Source organism: Podarcis muralis, chromosome 6 (genome assembly GCF_964188315.1).
Source record: "Podarcis muralis chromosome 6, rPodMur119.hap1.1, whole genome shotgun sequence".
NCBI lineage: Eukaryota > Metazoa > Chordata > Lepidosauria > Squamata > Lacertidae > Podarcis > Podarcis muralis.
Window position 1 is genome coordinate 7234767 of NC_135660.1, and position 12889 is coordinate 7247655.

At 48.2% G+C, this 12889-nt stretch overlaps 2 protein-coding genes across 7 annotated transcripts in view; one reads left to right on the forward strand and one right to left on the reverse strand.

Annotated features, from left to right (window-relative positions):
* VWA5B2 (von Willebrand factor A domain containing 5B2) overlaps positions 1–1196 on the forward strand; it is a 38218-nt gene extending 37022 nt beyond the window's left edge. For all 3 annotated transcript variants that reach the window (XM_028731718.2, XM_028731719.2, XM_028731721.2), the window contains one exon: positions 478–1196. In XM_028731718.2, coding sequence (XP_028587551.2) covers positions 478–1137 — 660 coding nt within the window. In that variant the 3' untranslated portion in view covers positions 1138–1196. The remainder of the gene's footprint in view (positions 1–477) is intronic.
* A 684-nt stretch (positions 1197–1880) lies between these two features.
* Positions 1881–11779, reverse strand: ALG3 (ALG3 alpha-1,3- mannosyltransferase). 4 transcript variants are annotated; one of them, XM_077929686.1, is made up of 9 exons: positions 11488–11777; positions 10317–10416; positions 10080–10227; positions 8650–8810; positions 8118–8238; positions 6283–6488; positions 5504–5581; positions 4529–4672; positions 1881–2323 (listed from the first exon to the last, which is right to left on the reverse strand). In XM_077929686.1, the coding sequence occupies exons 1-9, from the start codon at positions 11684–11686 to the stop codon at positions 2149–2151; spliced, it is 1332 nt and encodes a 443-aa protein (XP_077785812.1). In that variant the 5' UTR covers positions 11687–11777; the 3' UTR covers positions 1881–2148. The 4 variants fall into 4 exon arrangements, with proteins under 4 accessions (XP_077785812.1, XP_077785814.1, XP_077785813.1 ...); XM_077929688.1 differs by having other exon boundaries at positions 10317–10410; positions 11488–11629; XM_077929687.1 differs by having other exon boundaries at positions 10317–10491; positions 11488–11623.
* Between the last annotated feature and the right edge of the window lie 1110 nt (positions 11780–12889).

Genomic DNA, 12889 nt, shown 5'->3' on the forward strand with positions numbered 1-12889 from the left:
GCCTAGATCACTGCAGCATCGTTTTATCCCACATTGGTTGCCCATCTTATGTGATTTCTGCTGGACTTTTAATTATATTTATAAGGTTTCTTCTCTGCCCTTCACTATAAGGCCCCAGGGCAGGTTTCAACAGTTTAATATGCAATTATATAACAGATAAAATCGTTGCTATTATAGAACAAATAAGACTGTTCTGAATGAACCAGAAGAGTATGTCGTTCCCAACTACAATTCCCATCGCCCTCAGCCAGCAGTGTGTATGATCTGGGATGATGGGAGTTGTAGTCCAGCAGTATCTGGAGGGCTAAAGGTTCCCTAGCCTTGGCACAACCCATAAAAATCTCTGCTGCACAAGCCTTCTCAAATGAAAGGGAGTTGCAAAACAGCTTTGAACTTGCACAGAAGCACTTCCCACTGAACTGTTAAGGGACTCAGAAGGTTGGCTTAAATGCACACCCAACTTCTCCCTTGTAACAGGTGCGGCTGCAGCAGGCCCCCGGCATGTTCCAGCTGACCGATTGTTTCTCGGAGGTCGTTCAGATCCCACTGGACCGCTTGCGCCGAGCCTCTCCCTATGCCTCCCACCGTGCCAGCCTCAGCCCTGCCTCCAGCACCTCCCCTTGGGCACTCATAGCCAAGGCCAGCCCAAGGCTAACAGCAAACCAGCCTTCCCCGGATGGCGGTGAAGTAGTTGGAACGAGCAAGGAGGGAGCGGTGGAGCCAGGATCGCCACACTCACACAGCACCTGCTCAGATGTGCTGAGCGCTGCCGTGTGGGCACAGGCAGACAGCGGGCGTGGCTCCGAGACCGACGCCTGCGACCATTCGCCAGATGCCTCTGAAGTGAGCATCAGCCTGCAGGAGATGTGCCCAGATGCAGAGGAAGGGGACCTGGAGAGCATGAGCTGGGCCACAGCTGTGGCTTTGGCCTGGCTGGAGCACCGCTGTGCCGGGTTCTTTGTGGAGTGGGAGTTGCTGGCAGCCAAGGCCGATTCCTGGCTGCGGGCACAGCAGCTGCCAGAAGGTGTGGATGTCGCCGCTCTCAAAGGGGCAGCACGTCAACTCTTCCTGCTGCTCCGCCACTGGGATGAGAACATCAAGCTGAACATGCTGTGTTACAACCCAAACAACGTGTGAAGGAGTAGTGAGCAGGCCAGGCCGTTGGTTGCGGGTGCCAATAAAGAGATGCGATCAGAGTCTAGAGCAGCAGCGTGTTCTTTCATTGCCCAGGTCTTTGGGTGACTCTGTGTCCACAACAGCAATGCTTTTTCCAGATACCTCCAAAATTACTGACACTTGAGTTGCTATAGAGAGCCAGGGCTAGTCTCTTGATTACTCTGGTCTATTGGGTTGGCCTGATTATGTCCAAAAAGGGGAGAGAGAGGTGTGCTGTCCCCCACAGGGAGTGTTATCGCAAGCCTGTTTTTGCACAGCCTTGACCTCTGAAATGAGTGGGAAAGGCTCTCCTTCCACCACAGCAGAAAATTAGCTTATTCCCAGTAAAAAGCAACACTCCTATTCCTGCTCACAGCTCACCCCTGTACCAAGATTGTGCTACTTAGGGTTGTATCAGATGAAGTCATCCCGTTGGTGCACAGATATCCACTTGCAGAACTGAACTTCCCCTCCCTCTCCTGTCTCTGGGCACCCCTTGCCCGCTAATTTGCTCAGGAGAGTTGGGAAAAATCTACAGAACAGCTTTAGTGGGTGCATGGGGGGAGCAGAGGGAGGGGCAGTTCCATTGTGCAAGCGGAAGTCCTTGCACTAATGGGACGGTGTTGGATACAACCTTAAGTCCACCAGTTCTCAAATGTTATCCACATTTAAAAGGCCAAGAAGCTTGCTTTAAAAGCAAATGAAGTGCAGCCATGAGACAAAAGTCAAAATACGGAGGCAAGAGGCCTCACGCCAAGCCCTGGCTGATTTTATTTAAGCTGTTCCACATTACCACCAGCAGGTATGCAGATTGTACTCTTTCCCATCCACACACCACCCCCCTTCTGGGCTAGGAGGCAGTGCCTACACTTGAGCAAGAGGTCCTCCCAGGAGGGAATGGAAGTGGTCCATCAGCATCTGACCCAGAGCAACATCCATGCCTGGACCATCTTGTTCATGCTCTCATTGTGGGAAGCTCCTCTTGTGCAGTTTTCACTCGGCCTTTTTCAAAGGCTGTTTCTTTACTTCCTGGGGGGCCATGGAGGGCTCCGTCCCATACCACAGCTGCAGAAGGATGATGGCGTGGCAAACATGGAGGGCGGCGGAGCTGTAAACTGTTGACGGGTACGTGTTCCAAGAAAGCTCGATCAAACCTAGAATGAGCACCCTGAAGGGAGAGAAAAAAACCAAAAAGGGCATTGTTCAAGAAGTCACATAAGGCTGTCATAGCAGGAGGAGTGGGTTTTTCTCCTTCCCTCACTTTTACTCTTAAAAATTGTTTGTTTGTTTATTACGTTTCTATCCCGTCTTTCCTCCCAAAGGAGCCCAGGGCAGCGAACGAGATAAAACAATACAAAACATATTTAAAACTATTCCAGCACAGATTCAGACTCGGGAAGAGCTCAACTTAAAAGGCTCGTTGAAAGAGGAAGGTCTTCAGTAGGCGCCATAGAAACAACAACAGAGATGTTACCCAATATTCAAGGGGAAGGCATTCCAAAGGGGAGGTGCCACAATGCTAAAAGCCCAATTCAGCTATTGTGCAGAACAGACCCGATAAGAGGCTATTTGTGGGAGTCCCTCACCTGCAGAGCAGTGATCAATTGTGTATGTAAGAAATGAGATGATCTTTCAGGTATCCTGGTACCACAATGTAGAGGGCTTTCTACACCAGAACCAGGATCTTGAACTTAGCACTCGCTTCTTTGCCACCCCCCACCCTGCCCTCAGTTCTGGTTCAGCAAAGGTACTCCTAGATCCATATATGTCGCTGGAGGCACAGGTAACCTCAGTGTCTAAGAGCACCTTTTATCAGCTTCATCTGGCGAGACAGCTATGACTATTGTGATCCAGGCATCAGGAACTCTCAAGACGGGATTACTGCAGTGCACTCTATGTGGGGCTTCTCTTGAGCAATCCAGAAACTGCAGCTAGCTTACAATAATGCAGCTAGGCTGTTGGCTGGGGCACCCCACCAACAATATATAACACCTCTGCTAAGAAACTGCATTTGGCTGCCAAACTGGAACGTGTCCAGAGGAGGGCAACCAAAATGGTCAAAGGCCTGGAAACGATGCCTTATGAGGAACGGCTAAGGGAGCTGGGCATGTTTAGCCTGGAGAAGAGGAGGTTAAGGGGTGATATGATAGCCATGTTCAAATATATAAAAGGATGTCATATAGAGGAGGGAGAAAGGTTGTTTTCTGCTGCTCCAGAGAAGCGGACACGGAGCAATGGATCCAAACTACAAGAAAGAAGATTCCACCTAAACATTAGGAAGAACTTCCTGACAGTAAGAGCTGTTTGACAGTGGAATTTGCTGCCAAGGAGTGTGGTGGAGTCTCCTTCTTTGGAGGTCTTTAAGCAGAGGCTTGACAACCATATGTCAGGAGTGCTCTGATGGTGTTTCCTGCTTGGCAGGGGGTTGGACTCGATGGCCCTTGTGGTCTATTCCAACTCTATGATTCTATGATTCTAATATGTTATGTGGCTCAGTTAAAAGTTTTGCTTCTAGCATTTAAAGTGATACAAGTTAGGGCTAGGAGATTTGAGAAACTTAAGCCTTGCCCCACATGCTCCTCTCTGGCAATTGCATTCTTCTCACAGGGCATCATTAAGAGTTCTGTATGCCCCAGAAGTACACCTGATATCACTAAATATATCAGGCCTTTAAAGCTGCAGCTCCAGCCTTCTGGAAGCGGCATCCAACTGAAATATAGGTAGCTATTGAAAACTTTCTTTTTAAGACAGCCTTCTCTGAAGTGTGATTTGGCCATTTTATAATGTATACCGAGTTTGGATAATTCAATGATTTCAAAGTTTGTTTTTCGGATTTGTGTACATATTCTGCATTCTGCTTTGGAAAACATTGATTAGGAAACTGTTTATACATTCTTAAAACAAATAGATGTGCCAATAAAGAGTTCTGAACCTCCCCCTAAATATACGGGCCTTTTTATAAAAAGTTTTGATTAGATTCCTACATGAATTATGTTACAGTGGCACCTGCATCAAAGTTTTCATAAGTGGAGGTGGAAAGCTGAACTCCCTGCTTCACGTGGCAGCTTCCCTCTTCATCCAGATTTTTTTTGGTGTCTAAGATGTGCAAATTATTTGAAATGTAAATTTACGGCACATTGCTTAACTCCCACTAGTCCCACCCCCCCTCACTTGTTTCGATGTTCTCTTTGTAATCATGATCAAGTGAGCATGTGCTGGAATCACAGGCATGTATGCTGTAAATTCTGTAAAATTGCAATGCAGTTCCTACAAACTACATGGATCTGATTGCACAGAGAAAATAGGCATATAGCTGGCATGACCCTGAGTCCCCTTGACTCGTCTCCCTTCCCCGCCCCCTGCCAGTACGCACTTTAGCAGATGAGCAAGCTTCTTGGGAGGCGTGCACCAGAGCAAGTAGGGCAGAGTGTGGAAATACCAGACGTAGAACTGGTAGTGCAAGGAGCGGCTGAAGCAAACGCCGATGAAGTTGGAAGTGAAGAGAGCAAAGACTACCTGTGGCCTTTGGTTAAGGGAAGGTTGCAATGCGCAAAGTTGAAAGTTCAAATCCACTGCAGCTCTGGAATGGAACAGCATCAAGATTGTGGAAGCTCGGCTCTTTCCATGCCCTTTTATAAATTAAAGGTAAAGGTAAAGGACCCCTGACAGTTAAGTCCAGTTCCAAACGACTTGGGGGTTGCGGAGCTCATCTCGCTTTACTGGCCGAGGGAGCCGACATTTGTCCATGGACAGTTTTTCTGGGTCATGTGGCCAGAATGACTAAGCCGCTTCTGGCGAAAAGAGAGCAGCACACAGAAATGCTGTTTACCTTCCCGCTGGAGTGGTACCTATTTATCTACTTACACTTTGATGTGCTTTTGAACTGCTAGGTTGGCAGGAGCTGGGACCGAAAAACGGGAGCTCACCCCATCACAGGGATTCGAACCGCTGACCTTCCGATCATGAAGCCCTAGGCTCAGTGGTTTAGACCACAGCGCCACCCGCGTCCCACCCTTTTATAAATTACTATTCATTAAACTTTTATACCACGCTCCATTGGAGGATCACGGGGCAATTTACAATATTAAAAACACAAACATACATACCATAATGAAAACTATGTGATCCACCACCACCCTGCAGTTAATTGTTTAATTATCCAAAGGCCTAGGAGAAGAGGGAAGTTTTTACCTGGGGCCTAAAGATAAGTAACTTTGGTGCCAAGCAAGCTTCGCCAGGGAGAGCATTCCACAAGTGGGGGCCCACCACAGAAAAGGGCCGTTCTTGTACCATCACACAAATCATCTACCATGTGGCAAACCATCCCCACCACTCTGCCAAAAGGATATGATTGGCTGAGAGGGGCTGCGGAGGGTTCTTCCTCTCAGCTGGATCCTTCAGCAGTGACAGGATGCTTTCATCACACCTGCAGTTTGGGGGCAGGGTGGGGGGAGAGGAGAGAAGAGAAGCAGAACTGTTGTGATCCATAAGAAAGTGGACCCCTCCTGCTGGGAGTGTAAGCTCTTATTCAGGGCAGTTCAGCATAACCTCTTCTTAATCCATGAGACAGGTTAGGCTGAAAGAGTGACAGAGGAGATCTCCCAACTAGGCAGTTTCTCTCTTAAAACTAGGTGCTGGGGCAAAAAACAGACAACAGCTGCTGCTTTCCACACCCTATATATAAAATGCCTGTAAGCATTTGCTCACCCCGTTGGAAACAGGATCCTAGGATATGTGGACCTCTGCTGAGATCAGGTGGGGCTGTTCTTATGACTAAGTTTCAAATGGGTGAGTAGGGATGCGAACCCAGAACTTGCCCCAGCTTTCACATTCTGTGCACTACATGACACTGACTTTCAGTGCAAGTGGTTTCTGCACCCTTGCACTGAACTGAAGCAGAATCCTGAAAAGGCTAATCTTGTGTGGGTTGTGCCCCCAAAGTCCCATTTTCTCTCTTGCTTTGTATCAGGCCAGTGCTGGAGAATTAGAAGACTGCTCCTTGACAAGCTATAACAACAACAAAACCTCTTTCTCTCCAAGAGCCCATAAATTGTGAGCCTGATTCTCCGAGATTTGAGTTTCACACGTACTTGCCCCCCAAGCACAGTGACAACGCCACCATCTCACCTGTGCCACCTCTTCAGTGCAAAGAGCCCCAGGGCAGCCAAATGGGCAGCCAGCAGTGCCAGGTGGAATGTCCGGTGCTGGAAAACTTCTTCAGGCAAGAATCGCCAGTTAACTGTCCACTTGAAGAGGAACTGTCGGCCCAGATCAAAGGAACGGGACACGTACCCAACAGGATTCACCACCAGGAAGGGCAACCCCAAAACAACCTGGAAGAAACAACTGTGCCTTAAAATTCTCCCACAAAGAACATGAACGTGACTTTTTGGCATTCCAAGTGCAGCAAATTGTGGAAGCTGAGGTCACTGCACTCTTCAGTCTGCCAGCTTCACTTGTAGGCATCTGTCTCTCTTGGAAGACAATGACGGTGTGCGCCTGAGGGGGTGAAGTAAAACAGGAAAGACATGTTTTGTTGCAGCTGCAGCTGCAGCAGCAGATGAGCCAGTGTCACTGCTGATTGATATTGCCACCTAAGCCAGAAATCATAGAATCATAGAGTGTGCCGCGTCACACTATTGGCTCATGTCAAGTTTGTGGTCAACCAAGACTCCTAGATCCTTTTCACATGTACTGCTCTCAAGCCAGGTGTCACCCATCTTGTATTTGTGCCTCTCATTTTTTGCCCAAGTGCAATACTTTACATTTCTCCCTGTTAAAGTTCATCTTGTTTGTTTTGGCCCAGTTCAGGTTCGGGTTCTGCTAATACAACTCTGTGTTCCAAAATTAGAGACATGTCATGTTGCTTCATAGGCTCTGCTGCACATTCACCCAGGAAGTGCTTTATTATTTTTAGCAAAATGCTGGAGCATCAGGTACACAAGCTACTAGTTACTTCTGCTGCTTTAAACCTACAAAACTCATGATGCAATGCAGCTGTGAGGAAGGCATGCAGGTGTGAAAATACTGCTTGGCCCACCCCTCCCATCTCTGCTTCCCTTCTTCCTTTCATCTATGGGGTCCTCTTGCTGCAGTTCAAGCTTCTTTCCCGGCATCAGTTCCAAAAGACCTGCCGCATTTATTTGGGGCAGCCTCCTCTTAATGGCTGTTGGACAGTAATTGAACCTCATGTGCACCTAGCGATGAGGTTTCCCTTGCCAAAAAAGCTCTCTGCGAGCTTGGCCAACATTAACTGCCTTCTCTAATGTTTGCTTGAGGGGAAACATACTTGCCTGCATCCTTCATAAATTGCATTTCTCCCTTCCATTTAAGAAATAAAACACCAGGGGAAACACCCGCTATTTGCTTTGTGCAATTGAGTGTTATGCCCTGAGTATAGTGTAACCGCTCACATGCACTGAACTCATGGAATGATGTGCAGCCACACAAAACAAATTCACAAGGACAAGGAGAGGATGGGCCAGAAAATGCTAGAGATGGAGCAGGGTGATATGGAAATATGTATATTTGGACAGGAGTCTCACCATGATCACTGGAAGCCTCATCCATACATTCTTTGTTTCTGCCTGCATATTTGCAGAAACGACAAGAGCTGGAAACTTTTTTAAAACTAAAACCTCATGATCCAACAGACAGGATCACAGCTGTGCATATTTTCAAAGTGTTTCACCTAGCTCTGCTGTCACTAGGTAGTAGTAACTGAATCAGACAAGTATTGACCTATGGTCATACTGCCTATGGTCATGCCTGATCTCCTAAAAGCTAAGCAGGGTCAGGCCTGGTTACTATTTGGATGAGAGACCCCCTGGGAATGCCAGGCACTGTAAACTAAGTGTTGTCTGTTCTGACATGCTGTGTGGCCTTTCCTAGGCCTACCATTCCTTTTGGCTGGAGATACCAGGGGTTGAATGTGGGCATGGCAAATCTTCCCATCTCCTTACCTGCAGGGCCGCACAGATAGCGAGCTTGGGAATGGCTCCTAGCAGGCCAAAGCGCTGCAGGAGGAGGAAAAGGAGACCTGGTGCAAAGAGCAGGATATTCATCTTCACAGACACTGCCAGGCTGGAGGAGAGAGATAAAAGGTGCCACCGATCCCTGTGGTTAATACAAGGCCCATTCCAGTCCCCATGCACCTTGCTTTTACCATCTGACATTGACTAAGAACTACAGTAGCAGCAGACTTTCACAGAGAGCAAGAGTCTGTCCTGCTTGCCCACAAGGTTTACAGTTTACACTGAACAGTCAGGACTACAGCAAGATCGCTGATGGGAGTTGTAGTCCAAAACATCTGGAGGGGCTCAGGCTGGCAAAGGCCGTTTTAGATGGACCACAGGAAGCAATGAGTTGGCTCTGAAAGTTCCCACTTTGCAAGCACAAAAATCAGGTGTGCACGGTATTTGTGCTTCTGCAAGAACCACTCGCTTGTTTAAAATACCCTCCCATTGGATGGACTGGCTCCAAAGGGGCTCTCACCTGAAGCAGAAGCAGCCCCAGGACCACTGCTCCTCCAGGAAGAGGTTGACAGCCAGGAAAAGGATCGCCATGGCCACCGGGTCATTGAAGAGGCGCAGGACAAAGATGGAGTGGATGCGATAGGAGGCGCAGCACATGAAGAAGAAAACATAGGGCGGGACCTGCAGCAGAGGAGTCAACGAGGAAAATCAAGCCCACTTGCCATTGGGGCGGCTTCAAATGACTCAAGCTGCCACTGTTCCCATTTTACAGATGGGAGTCTTCCAACAATGTGCAGCCTGTGTGTGCCCACTGGGCTCCCAGCACCTCCTAGAGGCTGTGGCTGACAGCTGTGCTGACTGAAGCTACTTTGCCCCTTCATTAAGCCCTGGCTTTTAGTGTGGCCGGCCCTTTTCTGTGGAATGAAATTCCTGGTGAGATACGACAGGCACCCACAATCTGTACTTTCTGAAAAGCTTTGTTCTGGCAAGATTTCTCAGCTGGGTGAATACGTCCCTGCAATGGGTGCCCAATTCACATTGGTTTTTACTTTTAACTGCTACTGCTTTCTGTATTGTTTTTAACTGTTTTTATTGCATTTTGTGCATCGCCTTGAGAAATGTGTGGAAGGTGAAGTAATAATTGTAATAATAATAACAGACAAGCATTCAGCAGAAAGTGCCTAAGTTTTTCCTTACAACTGCATGCTCAGTTGCATTTTTCTCAAACTGTAAGGTCAGGTTCCCAGGATCCTCTTCCTCCTTGTGCAAGAGAGGGAGAACCGCCGAACCGAAAACTTGTAGCTGTGTCCTCTAATTCACAGCATATGAACACGTTTTATATGAACCTTTACTACAAAAGCATCATTTTAAAAAATCAAAGCAGTTTACAACAAGAATATGTACAAAATAAAGACCACATATTTTTTTATTATTAAAAAAACACTAACTAAAGTTTGTCTTAAATTGTTTGCATAAGCCTGGCAGCAAAGAAAAGTTTTCAGCAATCATTTAAAGGTCAATACAGATTCGGAAGCCTGCTGAATATATTTTGGAAGATCGTTTCACAGGGCTTGGCCAATAACACTAAAAGTTTGGCTTTGTGTTGAAATCAAATGAGCCTCACCAACCTGGGGGAAGACCAGCTATGCTCCTACAGAAGATCTCAGTGGTAGAACTGGAATATGAGGTTGCATTTTTTTACGGTTGCTGTGTACAGTATCATGAACATGAAAGTCTCAGTCTATATAAAGAGTTCAGCAGTGCAGCTCCATAGAATTCCGCCTTAACCTGCACCCACCCAAACCTTGCTGTCCTCCTCCTGGCCTTTAATTTTCAAGTCCCACATGTACTGCACAGGAGCACTGTGTTTGGATGAGGGCTCACATCTACTGTGTGATAGGAAAAAGAACAGTCTTTAGTGCTTCTTGAGGTGCTGTACGAGCTACTGACCTTACTCGTTCGGCTGTAGATGCGGAAAACGAGCAGCAGTGTGGCAAGGTAAAGGGCAGCAAAAAGATATTGGGCCAGGCGGATGTTGGTGCCACGGCCAGTTGCATAATACAGGCCCAGGAAGATGTAAACAAAGCCAGCAGGATATCTGTAGAGAGAGTGAGTGGGTAAATAGAGATGTACCCACCCTACCTCTCCTGAAACCCTCATTATAATTGCAAACTCAGTGTTACTCACACAAGAGGGCCGGTGTCCCCCTTTAGCTGGGTGTAATCCAGAGTCCCATTGACAACACCCTCCACCTCATCCATATAGGCTTTCCAGTCGATCTCTGTATCTTTGGGGAAAGCACAGAAGCTGTACCATCAAGTACGAACAGGAGCTCGGTTCAGCTGCTGAAAACAGCCTGGATCTAAAAGAAGGGCTCTAAAATTATCCGAGTCTACAAGAACACATGCAAAGCCATGCCTGGTGGCTGTTTCTCTGTGTAAGGCATTTAGCCATGACCTGTTTTTGAAGGGCTGGGGCAGATTTTTATTTAGGCTGGGCTCTAGCAGCCAGGACAACAAGCATCGAGAACAGTTCTGACACTAGGCCCTGGCTCAAATGAAGCCCCAGCCTTTCGTCAAAACTACCCCAGACTACACATTGTATGGAACCCTCTACGTAGTCCTGTTAATGATGTGCCACTGTGCATTGTTCAACTACGGAATTCACTGCCACAAGACGTAGCAACAGCTGCCAATTGGGGCAGTTTTGAAAAGGGGGCGGACAGATCTGTGGACGATGAATCCAGCAATGCCTGCTGCTCCTGATGGCTGCACTGCATACTGCCTCCAGCATTTATGGAGACCTGACTCCGACTAACAAGTTGAAGGTAGGGGTTGTGGGACAAATGGACCTTGACCCCTAGGAGTTGGCTCCTATGCTCACATCCTTCCCATGGTCTTCCCACCTGCTTGGCCACTGAAGGGAGACCTTTTGCTTAACCCAGCCAGCAGGGCTGCTGTTGCCTCCTTAACCCAATCCCACAAGGTTCCATCTGCCCAGCACGCTAGTCCTCCCATCAGATGTCAAAGAGATAAACAACTACCTGACATTTAGAAGACATCGGAAGGCATCCCAGTTTAGGTAAGTTTTTAATATGTGGCATTTTAATGTATTTTAAATTTTTGTTGGAAGCTGCCCAGAGTGGCTGGGGAAACCCAGCCAGATGAGCGTGGTATAAATAAATTATTATTATTATTATTATTATTATTATTATTATTAGCAGAAGAACTGCAGGCGTGAGCTTCCTCCCTCCTTCCCGGCGAGGGTCCCAACCCCACCTAAGCCTTGCCCCTTATCCACACCCCCAGGGCCACTCTCCTGACCCCCCACCCAGGCCCCGTCCCGAGCCCCCACTCACATGCCACCCTGTGTATGACCCACTGGTTGACCCCCACTTCGGCCAGGCAGAGGCAGGCGGCCACCAGCGGGGTGTAGTGGGGCTCGAAGAGCACCAGGTGCTTGTCTTGCCAGGCCCGGCGCAGGCTCTGGCGCACGGAAGGCAGCCCGCCCGCAGGCCCCGCGGCCCCCTTCCTCCTCGGAGCGGGACCCGGAGCCATCCCGCCCCGCCGCCCGCCCAGCTCCGGCCACGCTCCCCTCCGGCAGCTGCTGCTGCTGCTGCTACGGCTGCTGGCGGCCCGGCCAGGTGGTGCCACCGCGAAACGCGCCCCGGCGCCGCCGCCGCCGCCCGGAGCAGGCAGTTCCGGCGCTCGGAAGGTCCCCCCTCTTCGCTCTCTTCCTCCTCCTCCTTCCCTGTGGCGGCGGAGGATCAGCAGCCTCACGCCACGAAGCCCTGGGAGACTTTTAAGTTTTTGCTGTCTCCGTTTTGCTTTCCCATTGCATGCATGCATGCATTGATTGATTGGTGCTGTGATTGTCAAGAGGGTTTTTATTTTATTTTAAAGTTTTGGTGAGCCGCCCTAAGCTGGCGCTTCATAGAATCTCAGAACTGCAGAGCTGGAAAGGATCCTCCTAAGTAGTGCAACCCTCCCGTGGGCATTTTGTCGGATCCAGCAGGGATCTTCTTGCTTTCTTATGCCCAGAAAACGCAAGATGTGCTTTTTAGGGGGAAACAAATATTCAAGCATCATGCAGGGAGAAAAGGGAATAGGGTTGCCATCCGTTCTGGTATAATGCAGGATCCGCCAGTATTTCAGTTGCATTCAATGCAAGGCAGAGTTTGTCCTATATTTCCACTTCTCTCTCTCTGCTAAGTTAGGGATCCTCTCCAAATGCATGTGTGTCATGTATTTTAAGCTCTGGGTTCAAAGCACAGATTTACAAATTCATGTGTATGTGTGACAAATGCCAGAGGGGCCATCCTGTTAGGCTGTATTCTGCAACATGTTCTTGACGCAATAATAGTGTATTTGTAATGCATTTATTCTGGGCCATTCACATGTCATTCCATGTTATGAGTAGTTCTGTGCTGCTCCCACAAAGTGGATCACGTTATTGCTATCTGGAGAGGCACTCTTGCACCATAGTGCAACAAAAGCAGGACAAAAAAAGACCCCCATAACATTTGTGGCTTAGAAAGTTAACAAGAACTCAGCATAGCAGGCCATGGAAACAAAACTGCCCCCAAAATTTTGCAGGTGCAAGGAGTACTGATCACACATGACTGCCCAAATATGTACCACATAAGCAATGACGTGTATAACCACACCAATATCATTATGAGGAACAAGTTATTGTGAACACACAACAAAAAGGGACATCTGGAAGGGGCCTTATTGTGCAAATTTATATCATAGAATCAG